The following is a 19351-nucleotide window of genomic DNA, read 5'->3' on the forward strand; positions in this document are numbered from 1 at the left end:
AAAAACTTACAGAAGATGAAGAAAACTATAAACTAATAATAAGACAACTTAGTGGTATGTTCTATGCATAGTTCACACTAAAACAGGGAAAGAATATGTGAATATTGGGCAAGGCTGCAAAGACTTTAACTTTTGTAGCTTGTAACATACACCAAACAACAACTGCATATAAAATTTATGCATATGCAATAATTTACCTGTTCCAAGTTTTACATCTCTAATAACTATAAGAGAACAAAGTATATGTTTATGTTCATCACCAGAACACAGGGCAGAATCATAACATAATGATAGCTAATAGGTCCTTTGAAAACGTTGCAGAGTTCAAATATCTGTGAATGACAGTAACAAAAAAAATTTGGTTAAAAACTATAATTTTGCCTGTATTTCTGCATGGGTGTCAAACCTTGTCTCTGATATTAAGGGAAGAACACAGACTGATAACATCTGAGAAGAGGAGGCTAAGGAATATGAGAATATTACTCATATGTCTGAAAAGGGATGAAATAATAGAATGTTGAAGAAAACTGCTTATGATGAGCTTCATAACTTGTACTCTTCGCCAAATATAATTAGAATGATCAAGTCAAGGTGGATGAGATGGACAGGGAATGTAGTATGCATGAGGAGAAGGGAATGCATATAGGATTTTGGTGGGAAAGCCAGAAGGAAGGAGACAACTAGGAAGTCCTAGACATACATGGGAGCACAATTTTAAAATTTATCTTAGAGGAACAGGATGAGGTGGTATGGACTTGATTGATCTGGCTCAGGACAGGGACCAGTGGATGACTCTTATGAACATGGTAATGTTGGGAAATTCTTGTGTAGCTGGGCGACTGGTGGCTTCTCATGGAGGACTTAGGTCGATGGAGTTTATTAGATAGTGGCAACCACAAATATGAAACTAAGAATCAAAGAGACTGAATGCAGTAATGAATAACTCCATGGAGCACCATCCTCATTGTGTGGATAATAGTTGCTCAGCTACCCAAGATATTCCCTGCCTTTTGTAGTGTGACGTCGGCTCCTGTCCGTGGTCTGTGTGCGCACTTCTCCCCTCTACTTTCTCTACTGTCCCCTTCTCTCCTTCCCCTTCCGAGCCGACTTAGCGGCCTAACGTGTGCAGCTCTAGGCTCTTGGGCTTCCAACCGTCGATGGGGTAGGTTGTTCTCGTTTCGGACCACCGGTCGAGGTCATCCTCGACCGTCTAAATTAATTTCTCTACATAGTATTCTATCTTAGAACAGCGAACTCTGCAATCATTCTGATACAGGTATTTACATTATGTTTGTATTCTTTCTTTATTAATATATTATATTTATTCTTTGTTAATATTTGATTTGGTTATTTCTGTTTGGGTATTTCCGCCTTGCTGATTTCTTTGTCCTCCCCTGCTCGCCCGGTCCTGTGATCACGAGAACCTATATGCAACCTGAAGGATCCTCTGTAGGGTACTTACGCTTCACTAGTGGTAGCAGAGTGTGGTTTCGCTTCAGTAGAACTGCAAATTTCAACACCACATTCATAAAAGTCCATCACATGAACCCATCCTGAACCAGATATCCCGTCAACACCCTCCCATCCTATTTTGTTAGGAGCCATTTTAATTTTATCCTACCATCTATGCCTTGGTCTTCCAAGTGATCTGTCCCCTTCAGGTTTTATGATCATAATTTTGCATGCATTTCTCATACTTCCATGTATGTTATGTGACCAGCCTATCTCATTTTCCTTGAACTGATCACTGTAATAATATTTCGTGAAAAGTACAAATTATGAAGCTCCTCGTGCAATTTCTCCAGTCCCTTATTACTTCCTCCCTCTAAAATTCAAACATTTTCCTAGACAAACTGCTCTCAGACACCCTCCTCATGCAATTTCTCCAGTCCCTTATTACTTCCTCCCTCTAAAATTCAAACATTTTCCTAGGCAAACTGCTCTCAGACACCCTCAGTCTATGTTCTTCTCTTAATGTGAAAGACAAATCACATATCATACAAAACAAGAGATAACAATTATAATTTTACATATTTTAATCTTCAAGTTCTTAGACAGCACATGGGAAGACAAAAGATTCTGAACTAAATGGTAGCAAGCCTTCCCCAAATGTAATCTACTCTCAGTGACTTTCTGAATGCAATTTTCATTTGTTCCCATCACTCACAGCATTCATACTATTCCATATATTTGATGAATTTATCAGCAGTTTTTGAAATATGATTGTGTCCTGTAGTCTGGTAAAAATACATGAACATATTATATGTATACAGTGGCCGTCTTGTAGTGCACTCAATTTCACCTGTCACCTGTTGATTACAACACTCGCAGCTAAGAAGGGAACACACATCATAAGATGCGGTTTACACAGAAAATAAGAAAAACGACCCCGTAGTGAACGAACCACATGCAAGTTTTAATTAAGACAAATAAGATGAATTATCTTAACAAGTTTTAGCAAGTGTAAATTTATCATAGTTGACAAATACGGACTTTTTAAATACTTTTTAAATGGTGTTGTGAAAACATATGAGGGCAAGCAATGCAATAGATTGACGTAATTGGGACACCTGATGTTGCCTAAACATGTTGTGAAGTGACAGGTGAAATTGAGTGCACTACAAGACGGCCACTGTATACATATAATGGATGAAAATCAGTGCAACAGGACGCTAAAATATAACAACATGAACATATACTTAGCTCGCTCCAGGTTTACTTCTAGACCAATCTCCTAATGCCAAATAAGCCTTTTTTTTTGTATCTATGACAATACCAAATAAATTAACAATATCCAATACATAATAAATTAATATTACCGACATGAACTAGAAGCTGAAGTATACCATTCTGTACCAGTCTCTTGTGGTCTTCTTGGAACTTATTATGGTGTAAACCAAGGTAAAGAACAACGGTGATGAGATACAAGTATATCCTTGATTGAGACCATTTAGAACAGATAATACCTCAAACAAATGTTTACCTACATGTTTTGAGTGAACATATTTTATTTGGCCAAACTACTGTCACAGTTATAATGTATTCAGTAAGAACTTTGTACTACACTCCACTCCTAATCGAATTATAGGCATCTTTGCCATCTATAAATAGTCACTGTTCTGTCCCATTTGACTCTCACTATTTCTCCAGTATGTGACAAATGCAGAATATTGGTATCTAATTGGTTTCTCATCTGTCATGTCACAATAAAAACATTGCTTACATATGAAGTAAACCTTGAAAAAAGAATATTAAATCAAATGTTGGATGTAGGTGGTAAGAAAGATATTCCTCAATAATACTACAGTCAGCTTTATCACCCTTATCATAAATAAGTACAATAATACATTCCTTCCACTGTAGTGGCAATTCTCCCATATTTCAAAGAGAATGAATAAATTTATGGAACTCAGAACATAATGTTTTACCTCCTGCTTGGAACAATTATGCCAGAATCTGTTCAGGACTTGGTGATCTATATATCTGCAAATTTTTAACAGTAATTTAAGCTCAAAAGGACTAGGCTCAGTTATCAGTGCCTCAACTGTATTGTGACGTATTGTGGTATGCAGGACCGCCCTCCCCCGCCAGCGGTGATGTAACAACATTGGAGTACTGTCGCTGCTATGGTAACAGGCCAATCAACACTCCGCCCCCCTCCCCCGCGGTGACGTAACAGCACTTTCCACTGTGACATAACAGGGGATACCGCTGTTGACACAGGCAACAGGGAACGGTATAAAACGCTGGCTGAGCAGTATGTGAGCAGAGTGTGTGAATAGGAGTAACACAGTGCGGATCGTGAAGTCGCCGAGTGCAGCAGAAGTCTAGCAGTCGCCAAGAGCAGGAGAAGTATTTGTGATACTGCAGATGGTAGTAATCGTGAATTGTATAAGTGAAGGAGCGAATGTGGAATAAATTTGCTACATTCAATATGGCATAAATTTATTTGTTGCGTTATACACCCAACATGTGACAGTATGTACAGTAAACTCTCGCTAATCTGGTCATAGCTTATCCTGATTGAAATATTAATAATTAAAATTCTGTTCACAGTTGAGTACATACTGTAATGTGTTTGGCTACTAAAGATGCCGTTCAGATTTTTAATTGGTTTATTTAACAACCTACAAATCGTAACTACAAATGCTTATAACACTGTTACGGGTTTACACACTTTACAAACCCTACTCACAAAACTCTTCACACTATCTTCAGTAGTCTTCACGTATTAATAATGTGGGAGTTACACAAGTGTCACTGAATAACACACTCCCAATACCTTCTCAGTTATCACAAACTATCACAGATTATCACATCAAATCGTCTAACCACGTGTTCAGTTCTTCCCGCGGCTGCTGCTATATTTCAACTGACTTTGGCGACTGACGGTCAGTATGTCAGTAAGTCTTTGTGTCGAGCCCCAAATAGATATTAATTATTACCGTTTGACAGTTACAGTCTTGTTTCTGTGGGGCGCCTTCTCTGACAAGAGGATGGGTCTGTCTTTTGTATATGCTGCTGGCCCTTGCCAGCGCAGTCTTACTCGGGTCCGAGTCTCTTGGGACTCGCGACTATATTTTACTGTCTCAGAATTGAGACTTCCCTTTTCATCGCCTCCTATGACTTGCAGGGTCATAGTGGATGTATTGGATCCCGCCTCCACACTGTGGAGGCAGTGTGGTTCTCTTATAAACCCTCAGCCAGACAACGGGAAAACGCCTCGCTTTCTTGTCGCCTAGTCGTGTTTACCGATTGACTAGCAACAGTCATTGCATGGCCTCGTCTGTTGCGTGATGTCACAGCCTCGTGGGGAAGGGTGTTTACCAAGCGTTGCATAATGATAGGAATTGGGGTACGTGATGTCACTCGTAGAAACACAGAGTTCACATGACCTCTACTTCCTGTTGCGCCATCCGTGTCACAATACTTTAAAAGACACATAGGTTTTGGGAGCAGGAGGAATTTCAGACTATGTAGAGGGCAGCTTGAGACTGAAACCAAGAAAGAAAATATCCAAGATTGGCTTGAGCTGGAAGAAGGAGACCCTGAATTTCTGCTTCTGTCAGAGGAAGAAATTGCTGCAGTGATTTTTCTAGCCTTCTAGGAAGGTAACCCTCCTTAAATCCATTTATTCATCTTTAATAGCCGTTTGATATTCTCATTTGCAAGGTCTGTTGCAAGCTCATTAAGATATTTCATTTTGTATCTAAACTGTATAATAGTTTCATGTCACACACAGTTCTGACTATCTTCAGTCATTAGGCTTGAATTCTGCAAACATTGTAGTTTAGGCTCCTTTTTAGATCAGTTTTGAATAATGTTTGTCAAATGATGGTTTAAGTTACTTTAACCTAGATTCTCTTTGGATAAATTATGATATGCTCTTTAATACTTCCCTTAAAATTTATATTTATATTACCATCAAATTCTCTCAAAGCTGGAAATCCTATTCAGGATTTTAACAAACCGTACTCTGTAACAAGAGTTACACGCACACGCACACCCGCATGCACACACACACACACACACACACAGAGTTACAGGGATTGATGGCACTTCTGGTATACTATCATATTTGGAAGTATTGAGCAATTTATTAGCTTCATCTGTATCAAAATTCGTAGTTACTAATTTCTCTGCTATTGTTGTAAAATACTGATTAAAAGCATTGGCTAATTCATTAGGATTTAGTTTACTTTCCCCCACTTGGATTTCTACTATATTGTCCATGGGTCGATTTATCACTGTTTCTTTATTGATTATCTTCCTGGTTGATTGTATTTTATTCTTTGATTTACTTATTAATTCACGGTAATACAAGTTCTTTGCTTCTCTTATTACTGTCATTAAAATAGTACAGTATCTCTTGTAGTATAGTTTTTCAGCCCATCATCATTAGATCATCACTGAGGTAAATGCTGGGACAATACCTCAAACAGGCCATGACTGCTTCCTTCCAGCCTCTTTCCATAAAACCAATCATGGAACTATGCAGTACTGTAGTCTAGTTGCCAAGAGCACTAAAAATAAAACTATGAGTCCAGTGACTGTAACCTTAGAGTATGCTGTTCTGTCGTGATACATAATGCAACATATGGAAATGCTCAACTCACACAATTCTTCTCTATCCAAGGGTCGTATACCACCACCAAATAACCCCTTGAAGAAGCCTTCCTTTGGAGGTTCCGGCATGTCATGGGGAAGGAACAGCTCCCCTACCATTTCTGCAAGGCTTGAACTGAAATGAAACAAAATTTGTATTTGAAATAAGCAAAAGTTTAACCTGTTCACAGGTTAGTATTAGTGTGATGTGGCGAGCCTGTTAAATAGGGACTGTTCACAGTATTAAAGAAGATTCATGGCAATTTTTCTGAATTGGTTTCATGATACATCATCAGGATGGAATTACCTTTGGGCTCTTAACATCTTGATATGATGCTATGAAATAAGTGGGAATTCTTAAAATACAACATGACATAATTGGGCTGTAACATGATAGGAGCAACTAGCAAGGACACAGATATTTTCAGCATGACCCTCAGAATGTTGAACAAGAGTTAATGTGTTATACAGTAAAATGCTGTTATAATGAATCTCAGCAGAAGTGAATGTTTATTCATAAAAATAAATAATAATTGATGAGAATGTTACCTGTTCTAAAAGCTACACTGTCATGGAAAAATAGTACCATGTCTGTTTGGAGCAGGTGACATACAAGAAAGAGGGAAGTAGGAAAGAAAGAATGAATGAAAGGAGGAAGGACAGATGGCTAGAGAGAATGTCTACTTACATTTACATTTACATTTTCACTTCATGGATGCAATCGCTTCCCCGTATGGCTGGATATAAAACATGTCACACATTACAAATTTATGACTACACATCATATGTCCTTGGTCCAATAAAGTATATAATCAGGCCTCACGCAGACAGCACAATTTGTCAAGACAACAAATATAGGCCGTGGAAAAACCACTGTCACATTCGACCCTGAACAAAATCCCTCATATTTCCAATCATAACAACTCTATGCTGTGCAATTGCATATATTGCACTTCACATTTCCTTTTGCATTGAATGGAATGGGAAAAAAATTATGGAAGAAGATATAGATGTAATCATGGTGTGCAGGAGAACCACAAGAAGTTAAGGAGCAGGAGTCCCTAGCCACTACAAGATGATAATGATCTGAAGGGGGAGTGACTGATTGTGTTAAATGTGTCACTTCTTGCTACTCCCCCACCACACAATTACACAGACTGACAGGTTACAATAAATGTGCTTTATCATATCAAAGATGTCCTTCCACAATTTGCAAGTATATATCACAACACAAAAATTCTTACCAGAAGTCTGCAGACACTGTGAACTTCTGTACTTCTGTTGGTGAGCACAAGTACAGTCCATGCCCACGATTACTGAAGCAGAAAGTTCTGGCTATCCTGCAATACAACAATTCTTACATGTGTGTAACTATAGTGACCAGTACTGTACAACACAAATTTTATAAATTATAGTAAATACTCAAACAACACACAAAAACATAAAGTGTAGGCTGAAGTCAACTAAAGGAATATTATGTGAATTCAACATATAGAATGATGGCAAACAACACATAAAATACTACAATACAGAAATGTATACTAACAAATAACAAATACACATAATTTATAATTAGACACTGGAAAAGCATTCCAGAAATAGCTTGTAACAATGTGGTGAATTTTTCTTGAACATTTTAACATACTTACTTCTCACAAGTAAACCACTTTCATAGAAATAACTTAAACTTGGCCTTTCTCACCTTAACAAGGTACATGTTATATGCAGTGACAATGCACAAAATATTATACTAGTCAGTCTAAAGCAAAACAGATCAGCAAGCACTGCAAGAACAAAATCCATTTTGCCTTTGCATATCATTCATATTCCCTGCAACTAAATATTCTTAATAGGGCGTCGGTTCATTAACCACACAAAGTGTCAGTGTTTGAGTTCATGTCATATGGAAATGGCTTCATTGAATCCAGTGTGTGCTAAGTTACATCATACTGAAGGACCACAGAAGAATGAAAGAGATATAGATTGTTAAAATGTACTTTAGCTCACTACATATATATAATGTGGGAAATGACATAACATTTGAGTATCTTGTCACTGGTACCATGACATTCATCCTGGCAAGCTCCTCACTGAACAACTTGCCTTCCTACATCGGAATTCTACTGAAAATTAACAGAATCCTTATGTTTTAACCTTTCACATTCTGTCAGAACTACCCGTGTCTCATCACGGTGTTTCTCATAGCTTATGGTGAAGAAAATTGTTGGCCAAAAGCATATTCCATGTGCTTCTGTTATGTGCCATGAAATGCATATAACAGTGTCCCTGTGCTTAATAAAGAATTACAACATGAAGAAATGGGGGAGTGGAGATATAGCCCCAAGCTTTCTCAACCTTGGCACTAGGCTGAGGTGAATGGTGAGCTTCATGCTCCAGCCACTTTACCCCCAGTACCTGCTGGATAGGGGGCTGGGTGGGTCCCAGGGACAGTCTGGACACTATGCAGAAGAGAAAAATCTCTTGCCTTTGCCAGGAATTGGGATCTGATTCTTCAATCATCCATGTTCACAGCCTAGTCACTATATTGATTGAACGATCCCAACTAAGTAAACATAAAATATAAGAGTGTGATGTTTAGGTGGAAAGCTAATTCTTGTGTTGAAAACAACTTCAAATTGGTAAATTCAAATTCAGTTTAAATAAGTCAGGCTATATTAATATAAATGTATCTTTCAGCTGTGTCAAGAGAGAGGCATGGGAAATTATTCATTGCAACTGACAACCAGTTGCATCACACAGAGATACAGAGATGTGTCATACCAATGAAAGGAGTAAGAGATTCAATTCTAAGGGTACCATTATCCAGTCATTAGGACACTGCTAATTTGACTTTACCATTCTTCCACCAGATGGTGTGAATGCACTCTACTGGAGTTTTGTATAATGATATAATGGTCTCAACTTTGGAAAACTGCTCTGCGAATGAGATTTATGTAACTTATTATTTGATAAAGAATCATGTATTGGACTGTACCTACCTAAAATTTTTAACAACTGATGGAAGAAAATCAATCAGTTACAGATTTCACCTATTTAAAGTAACAACAATATTCTCCAGTGTAAAATATCACTCACAGTTGTTAAAAACGGTTCTAAATGCTAAAAATATTGCTGTGATATTACTTTATTACAACATATAGTATTTTCTGTGAAACAAAATTTTAGAAATATGTACAATGTTTAGTTTCTTATTGGACATGTGTTCTCTAAACCAAATCTATGATGAAACTCAGCACATACTAGAGCAGTTGTGATTGTTGAAGTAGCATTAGACGTTTGTTTACTGTGTGGACCAGATGTCAGAATGTCTGGTTTGTATGATATCAGCAGATACATGTTTTGTATGGGTTGTGCTGTAATTTGAACATTATTTTGCGTGTCTTTAAAATCTCAAAGCAAACCCATGCATATCTACCATAAATTCACGAAATATGAAAGAAATATCAGTCACACTACAAAGGAAATTATTTTAAAATAGAAAAACAACAGATTTACTTTGCAAAATAATGCACATGTAACTTTCAGGAGGAATGTTATTCAACTTCTCCTCATTCAACACTGAGAAACAGTGAATATAGTCTACTAGTTCCATGACAAAAGTGGCATACCTTTGAACCCTTTCACTGATGTGAGCTTAACAGTTCAACTGCACAAAACCAATGTTGTACATGGTGAAAGAAAAATACAGAGTAAGATTATAGCCTTCTGGAATCTGACACCATGTAATTTGGTAAATAGGAACTAATGTTTTCTTTTATTTTGAAAAATGAATGTATATGCAAAAAACCTAGGCAATGCCCATTCAGCCCTCTGCAGCACAGTCTTATAAACATCTTCTTCTGTCATAGCGGTCGACCCACGATTTTTTAATATATCTCTTAACTCTATAGGAACCCATGTTCCAAAGAAACCTGGTGTTGCCATCTTCTGGGTAGATTATATATTATGTAGTTACATCCATCTTCTGGGTTTAAGTTATCAGATATATTAAAAAATCACAGGGTGACCTCTAAGATAGAATAAGATGTTTATAAGAATGTGCTACACAGGGCTGGATGGGCTTTTCCTAGGCAAATTTTGTATATACATTATTTTTTTTCAAAATAATAAAAGGTACCTACACAGCATCACATCCCAGAAGAGAGTAACCTTACTATTCACTGCCATGAAAACCTCACATCTCAAAAATGTAGATTACTGTAACACTCACAGAAAGAAAAAAGTATGAATAGAAACACATACTGAGTTCCAGTCCACATGCAAGGGCGGAACAGAACTTCCATTACCATATTCAGAAAAGGTAATTAATAAATTTCCCACAACACAGATGATTGACAGTACTGTCCTCACTTTTATTGTCCCCACATATTCTTTAAGAATCCCAAGAATAAATGTAAAAAGTATGGTATTGTAACATGTAAATCCACTGCTAGATAATGCCCACAACATACACACAGCCAACAATACAGCAGCAGTGTTTTCTTTGAGTTTGTGCAGCTTGCACATGAGCAATGACATCACACAACAATGCTTAGAAATCACATGACATGTTTTCTGTAGGTCCAGCCAGAGCACTAATGGACTGGGTGGATAGCAATCATGTGATGTGTTTTCTGTAGGTCCATGTCTGTACCGCATCTATATAAGTGAGCAGAATTCCTAAGCTGAGTAGTAAGCAGCTAAGGTACAGTGGTAAGCTGGAGGAGCACAGCAAGCAAGCAGTATAGAAGAGTATAAGAAGTAAGCCTGTGAAGACTTAACATGTGATTTGAAGACTTTGTGTGTGTAGTAGTATAGTGATATTGGGAGTGTGTGATTTAGTGAGACTTCCATAGTTCCTGTGTTATAAATTCATGGCGAGGAAATGGATAGTGAAGACCAGTGGAAACAGACTAAGAAGATTAGGGTGGAGTGATTGTAAATTGTGTAAGGCAGCAATAATGTAATAATTATTTGTAGTTATGACCTGTGGGTGGCTAATAAATACAATTACCAATCTGAACCCTGTCTTTAGCCATTGTGACACTTGACAGTATTATCCACTGTTCTGTATGGATATACAACTTGAGCTCTCACCCTAAAGTAAGTACCTAAATTGAATGTTTCAGAAGAGAATGCAGAGGAGTAATCTGGACATAAGAAAGAGGAATTAAAAAGAACAGGGTGAACACTGCATAATAGGGAATTCTTATTTTGTACTCTTTGCTGGGCAAGTATTATGCATGGAAGATGAGAAATGAACATCTCAAGGGAACAGACCACTTGGGAAGAGTAAGTGTGGATGGTATGATAATATTAAAGTGAATCTTAAAGGAACAGGGTGTAACAATGTAGACAGCATTCTGCTGGTTCAGGACACAGTCAAATGACAGATGTTTGTGAATCTGGTGATGAATCATCAAGATCTACACAAGCATTGAATTTTTCAATTGCCTAAGTTAACCACCAAGTTTCCAAGAACAACCCTGCACCATGGAGTTAATTAACAGTGAAAGGGTTAAAGATAAAGCAAGTTAAAAATTGCCGTTTTCTTCAATGTGACATCATGTAGTCTGACATAAAGATTTCAACAGCTTGATGACACCTGCTTCCTCAGTCTTCTTGGCAGAAGAATGAAATGGTGCATTTCTACCAGATTATATGCTGTCACAGTCAGAAGATAACCTTCATATTCATTGCCATGAGAACAATAAACTTCTGATAAAGTAAACTGCTTTTCTTGGTCAAATGCATGTTACATGGCATTATTAAGTAAATACTGGAAAATGTAATAGTGATGTGCTGAGAATATACTTTTTCTCTAATAAATGAATCTTAGTACTTTATCATATGTCCACGAATCTAGCACACAACTGCAAATAATACAAGATAGTAAGCACTAATAGCAGATTGCAACTTTAAGTAAAGAGACAAAGTTATGCAGTATGGAAGTAGAACATTTCATAGTAACAGCTGTGACAAAGAAATGCAAAAGTGCATATGACATTCCTTAAGCTTTCATGATAATTAAAACTAACATTCCTGTAACTGACAAACATTATGTCCAGAGTATCATGCTACTTAAATTTCAGACATGTTTATGACAATGTCTAACATGCTATTAATCAAAACTCCAAATCCACAGTGTGTGTAAAAAGAGACATACAAAGTTTGCAGTTATGGTATTCAGGGATGTGATGATATGTAGTTTGGTACCTAGGTACTGTTTCAGATGGTCTACTGCCTCTACCTTCAACACAGAATTGAAGATGAAAGCAATACATTCCTATAAGACATTGGTATCTATGTACCAAAGTACAGAGTGTCACTTCCCAGCAGAGTATGATCCAAGTACTGCTGTGAGAGCCTCGAATCTTATACAAGTGCCTGGTTAGGAGTCATCTGTGCACATTTACTGCATTCCACAGGGGAAGCTCCAGTTACAACAGGCTTAACATGCACAGAATACAGGATATGATCTCAACAAATGCAACATAATGCACCAACATATACTATGTAGCAGATCCTGAATAATGCACTTTACCTCACACAATGGAACTAGAGTACCAGAGACAGTAAAGAGATGCAAGTCAAAACAGCATTGAAACTGCATGTTAATAGTGCTACATTTGAAAAACTGTCTGAACCCATTAGATGGCATTGGAAATAAATTCTTTCTTTATAAGGAACAGTGTTCCCTCATGGTAAGAAATGAAGCTTGTCAGCATTTCTGTAGAATGAACTGATATGATGCCTCAAATCCTCATGTGCAATACAAAAACTTACATCATAGTTATTTATGGTTTACTAAGGGCTCTGTTTCACACACTCAAAATCCAATACTGAAGAAGTACAAAATGCATATTTCAAGAATCTCGTCTACATAAGCATCCTTCTTATGTAAATGACAACAGTTGACAATACAGAGACCACTGTTGGAAGATGAGCCTACAGAGAGTTAGTACTAGCTATAACCAGTGCATACAGTTATTTGTTGGAATACTGCACCATAACAACTTTACTGGGTCAAAGGATTTAATGACAATGTCCATAGTTCTGACCTTATAGTACAAAATGGCAAGATGATTAGTAAATAAGGAATCAAAAGGATGTGCAAATAAGATATTATCCAAACATGTGGCTGGAGTGATGGAGGAAAACCAAGTAAATCCTCATGCTAGCCAGTCCTTAGGCTTAGATTTGAACCTGGGACTTACCAAATTGGAATCAGCAAAGCTACCCATTTGACTGCAGTAATTGATGATAAAACTGCATTGATTCAATCAATTAAGACAGAGGTAGCCTCTTCCTCACTTGCTTGGACTTTGCCAGTATGTCAGATTCACAGCCACAACAAAGCATGTTTGTTAAAATTTGCCCATTGTAGTTAAAACTCTGGATATGGATGTGCAGAAAATTCCTTTGTGTTTGAAGGGACACCAGTTACTTGTCTCAGAACTATCATACTCTACTATGTAAGTGCCATTACGAAAGAATCAGCATTCTATAATCTTTTTGTAAAAACCAATATGAAGGAAATTCAGGTTGGCAGGAAAGAAGCAGCATTAAACAGCCACAGCTCACTTCTTAAGTGAGTTTACATCTAGAACTGTATGGATAGCATAAGAAATAGGATGAGAGGTAATGATGTTAGGCAGCCCCACACTCTGCGATACATAACTGCAGTTACAACCGTAACAGATGAGCAATGGCATCCAGTGTCATTTTATGAATAAAAGTGTAGCAATCTGATTCATAGCATACTTAGTACTAATACATCACATGCTTCAAAAGAAGGAAGACGTCAGTATGCTCCACACATCTCTATAAATTTTGAAAAACAAATTGGTTCCAAATCCATGTATTTACAGAGATAAAAAAATATACTGTTACTTCTCCTTTGTTTTCATGGAATCAAAGTCATTATGATTGCTTTTGTTATCAGCAAACTGTGATTCTGAGTATATTTAAGAATTCTTAGCATGTTTCTTATATTGTTGCCAGAAATCACATAAACATGTAACATCAGCAATGATAAGTAAGAACTACGCTAAACGTGTTTTAGAAGAATAGGGCCTTAAACACAGTAAAATAATACATTAATGCATTTTGGTTGTGGTACTCTTTAACCTAGAGAGAATTCATCCTATAAATTCATTCACTATATTAACAAATTATGGAAGAAAACACACTAAAACATGCTCAGGAGAAAAGATGTATTGAGGCTGCTTATCAATATGCTAGGGCTGGGCAGATTTTTGCATAATGCATATACTTCCAAATTTGTCCAGAACTCTGTGGTCCACTTATTTGTTTCATTTAACATATATTTTCTTAGCATTTAATAAGACTGTATAAAATCATAGGTTTCATAAGTTAAATCCTGCTTAAAGCTAAAATATCAACCATTTTTTCAGGATAAATATAACAACTTACATAATATAATAATTTTACTAACATGAAATTTTAAGAATAAAAGCATGTTTTTTTAAATAAAAATTCTGTACTAATATAAAATAACATGAGACCCACAGAAACACATTTAATTAAGAAGGTTAAGAAGACTTATACCACATTCATCCATTATTTTTTTTAATTTCAATGGCTAATTGATAACCTTAAATATGAGCCCAAATGTTCGCCTGTGAGAGGGGAGCAATATTTTGCCCTGATGACATTCATATTCAAGAAAGCTGGTTCATATACGTGAGCAGAACCAAAAAAGGATGGTAAGCAGAAAGTAACTTTTCTGAGGTATGGATATATTTTTTGCTCATCAGGCTTCATAAACTAACTTCTGAAACTCCTAAAAGTAAAACAAATACTACTGTTCACCCACACACTGGCAATCCAGCCAAAACTGGGTTGCACTCCATCAGGAGACAATGACTAACATTTTGCTCAGCCCTGCAGCAAGCAATTAGACTGAAAACTGAACATAAAAATTACAATTTCCATATAAGCATTATCACAAGAAGCAACACTTAAATAAATATTCTTGCATTCATAAATATACAAATAAAAGCAACACTGGAATTGCAAAATGTAAGTTAGTATTTTTGTGTGCATACATGCATGCTCATTTGTTTGATGTCTGACTACTCAAAACTGTTACTTCCAAATTATTCACACACATGCTTCAAGCTGAAATAAAACACACAGGAGAAACTGTTTGGGAGTTGAATGTCCCACGCATCCTAATGTGTAGAACTGACTGTTATGAACTGTTCACATGATGTTTATAGTGTTTTAATTGGAGGAAGGCCACTGTATCATAATATAAATGCTTTTTTACGCTTAGAATAGTTTTTTTACAATACAAGTGTTATAATTAACTTCCAGTCATCCCTAACAAACACAGTGAACAAGATGAAGTCCATGATATGTATTTAAAAGAAGTAGACAGCTTCTAATTTCATTGCTTTAGTACTAAATATATGCATCCTTATGATCCACATTCATGACTAATACTGTCACAGCATGGAAAATAATCACTATACAATTCAGACTTATATATGACAGTATACTAGTGGTGTTAATGGAACTTGATGTTCACACATTGCAGACAAAAGTCAACTGCTGCAATGCTGACCTAACTTCAGTGACAGTACAAAGAGCCAAATTAATCTTTCATTGCAGTTCGTTATTCATCCAACATATCAAAACACACTTCAAATACGAGTTCATTGGATCTATATTTTATGTTCATGTATCAATTCTTTGCAGAACGAGCTTTTTGGGGCCATTTCATGATATTCAATTTAACCTCATGTAAATCAGGGTTATAGATCTGTGCATAACAAAATTTAACGTTGTTTAATGCAAAAAATATTGTCAGTAGTTGATCTTCTGCATCAAAACCTATAATAATGATCAAAACGAAAGTCAGTGGTCTTATTCAGCAAACAAACTATACTGACCAAGCGACCGCCGCCTGTCGGTGAAGTTAGTAAAATAATTTTGTGTGCATATAAAGTTAACCTTGAGAAAAGAATGTTTGATAAAATTTTGTACATAGTTAAAAACATCAAAATGAGTACATAATAAAATAGACATTGTTTTACATGTTGCTTTGCATGTATGCAAGCCCTGATCCTTCACTTTAAGGAAAGAAAGTTGAACATATTTAAGAACAGGGTGCTCAAATAAATTCTACAAATATTTTATCAATATCAGCCAACATATATACCTTTTCAACTTTCCATTAGCAATTTCAACCTCAAAAGAATTGAGCTCAGGTGTTAAAAGGCTCAGCTGTATGTATTTCCAGCAGCCTTATGTCATCAACACCATTCACATTCAATTGATAAGACACTGGAAATGCCACTGGAAAAACTAAATCATAACATGTCTATCACAGAACAAGTGTACTGCTTAAATGCATAAGCAAACAAATAAACAGAAAATAATTATAAACTTTCTCAATATTTTAAAATTGTTCACGAAACATAACATAAATTTAAGACCGCTATAAAATATGCCACTTAGTACGATCAATTCAGTTTGTAACACTGATTCTGAAGATCAGGCCTTCCCCCAGTGAAAACATTATACAGCGTATATACTGTATCTGTGTCGACTTACTGGTCTGTGTCTTCGTTAACAAACATCTGTTGGCCCCAAATGGATAACATAGGGTCTACAATGCCTTGTTTGGTTGTCTGAAAACTGTTAAGAGGAAGAAAACAAAAGAGAGAAAAGATTGAAGGGTTGGTTAGATATGTTCAACATTACTGTATTCCCAGATTATCATTTTAGTGACGGGTAAGGAATGTGTTAAGAACATGCATATGCAAATCCCTATGTTATCTACCATTAATAGGCTGCAGCTGTAGAGGTGGCTTCTGTGAGCAAAAGATAGATTGTGGCTTAAATATGTGATTATTGACATAGAGTATTTTGTTAATTAATTAAAAATGAATAAATAATTTAATGATTCAAATGCACACTCATGGCAAAACAATTGCTCAAACAAAATTTAAAAGTGTAAAAATAGTAAGTGATGAAGGAAACTAATATGAAGCTAAGAATAGACAATAAAATTAGAACAATACTGAATGAAGGCCACATGAGACAAATGACAAGAGAGTCTGAAACTTCCATCCACCTTAGGACTTAATTGAGAATGTTATGGCACCAAGGAGATCCTTAGGATAGACAAACAATTTCATTCCCTCTTTTTGCCTGGGCACATGTGTATATGTTTATGGTTCAAAAGTTTTGGACCTTCCCTTCTCTTTGTAACTTTATGTAAGATATTAATAGCATGAGACAGATTTGAACCTGATAAAATTTATAGGAACACATGAAATTTACTGAAAGTTGTAAACAAACTTGAAATTAAAAAATTATACTGAAATTATTACATATTGACAGCAAGAACCACATACAGGGTAATATGAATAAACAAAGAAGTTTGTTCCCCTGGGAGCACTGGTTTTCATGCCACTTTAACGGAAAAATTTCATTATTAATAATTAAGATTAAAACTTTTTTGTGTTGTGGGGTATTTGTAATGAAATTAATGCTGTCACCTGAAAATTGAAAAATTATTACTTACAGTTATTGTAAAAATTAAACCAAGGTACATTATAACCCAAAATATTACAGAATTTGTGTATTGTAGCTGAGACAGGAAACAGTTTATTCTAGACATCTGGACTGCTCTAATGCATATTTATGGCAATGGCCAGGTTTAACAAGTTCCTCAACAGCTTAGAGAAAGGTATCAATGAAACAGTCACTGCATCTGTTGGTTTCCGTCCCTGTAATTAAACAAAAGCATTGCTACTTGCTGCAAAGTGTTTTCCCACACTACTGAACAGCAACCTCCATACAAGACTAAACACTCACTGTCAACTGGGATAGGTCCTTATTCCATTCAGACCCGCAATTCCAAAAGATGGAGTCACTGGGTAATAAGTGTCGCATATGGTGCAAAGGAAATGCCAGTATTTAAATCCAGAAGAATGAATTATAGCTGCATACCATTAGGTATGGTGTGAAGGAATGTATGTATGTATGTAAGGGGTGGGCCATAGAAACCGGCCCCCACACTGCGACCTTCAATGATCTATTGTGCTTCCCTTTGGATTAGCCCTTTATTAATCATACTCTTTTAATAGAGTGTAGAACCTTGAATGGTGTCAAGGAAGTGCAAATATCCAATTTCAGAAGACTGAGTCATGACAGTATAACCATTCAATCTGTTGTGATGTAAATGCCATTACCAAAGACCAGAAGACCAAGCATGGCAGTATGACCAAACTGTCTAGCGCAGAGGTTCCCAAACTTTTATATGTTGCAACCCCCTTAAAACATTTCACAAATTTCATGCCCCACTTTGAGAACAAGTGTAAGCAGATTTGATATTTGATATTGTGTTACGAGTATATATATATATATTGTAACGTGTTTCCGTTACTGAAGACGCAGTACGGATTGTTAATTGGTTTATTCAACAACCTACATGTAACGGCTACAATTAATTATAACATAGTTGCGGGGTTTCACACTTTATAACCCTAATTGCAATAATCTGTTAATACTCTTGCGGGGTTTCACAATTTATAACCCTATTCGCAAATCAGTTCACTCTATCTTCAGTAGTCTACACGTTTACAGTAGGGGAGCTATGTAAGTGTCCCTGTGTTACATACTCCCAATTACACAGTTACACATACGTCCGGTTCTTCTTTCCACGACGGCTGCTCTATTCCAACTCAACTCGCAGGCTGCTGCCTTGAGAACTCTTGATAACACATTGGCTCGACTACTACTAAACTCGGCGATGGCCACATTACAACTCTGCCCGCAGGCGGCGCAGGTCTCTTATATAGTGGCTGTGTGTGCCTATTACGAAGCAACGCTGTTACCTCACGCCGTCTTACGCCACCGCGCGTTGCGCGTTACGTTACCGTGCGGAGGGGCCGAGGGGAGCACTGACTCATCCGCCATGTCACTGCTGGTGGAGGGGGTTCTCCTTTGCGCAACATGTCACACTGCTCCCTCCTTAAGGCTGTTCATCCCGAATAGCCTAACGGTGCATCCCCGTTCCTTTGCTTCGGAGGCTGTTCTTGCAGCATCTGTTCTCCGGCAGTTACAACCAGTGTGACATGTTGCGCAACGGAGAACCCCCCCACCAGCAGTGACGTGGCGGATGAGTCAGCGCTCCCCTCCCCCTTCGGTATGGTAATGTAACGCGCAACGCGCGGTGACATAAGACAGCGTGAGGTAACCGCGGTGC

General features: G+C 36.9%; 1 protein-coding gene across 4 annotated transcripts in view; it reads right to left on the bottom strand.

The window, feature by feature from the left end:
* LOC111872575 (syntaxin-binding protein 5) overlaps nucleotides 1–19351 on the bottom strand; it is a gene marked incomplete at its 5' end in the record, with an annotated part of 121891 nt that overhangs the window by 9382 nt on the left and 93158 nt on the right. For 3 of the 4 annotated variants that reach the window (XM_023866626.2, XM_023866627.2, XM_023866625.2), the window contains 3 exon segments: nucleotides 6117–6241; nucleotides 7350–7445; nucleotides 16690–16773. In XM_023866626.2, the coding sequence (XP_023722394.2) occupies nucleotides 6117–6241; nucleotides 7350–7445; nucleotides 16690–16773 (305 nt within the window). 4 annotated transcript variants of the gene reach the window in all.

Source organism: Cryptotermes secundus, unplaced genomic scaffold, assembly GCF_002891405.2.
Source record: "Cryptotermes secundus unplaced genomic scaffold, Csec_1.0 scaffold1093, whole genome shotgun sequence".
Classification (NCBI taxonomy): Eukaryota; Metazoa; Arthropoda; class Insecta; order Blattodea; family Kalotermitidae; genus Cryptotermes; species Cryptotermes secundus.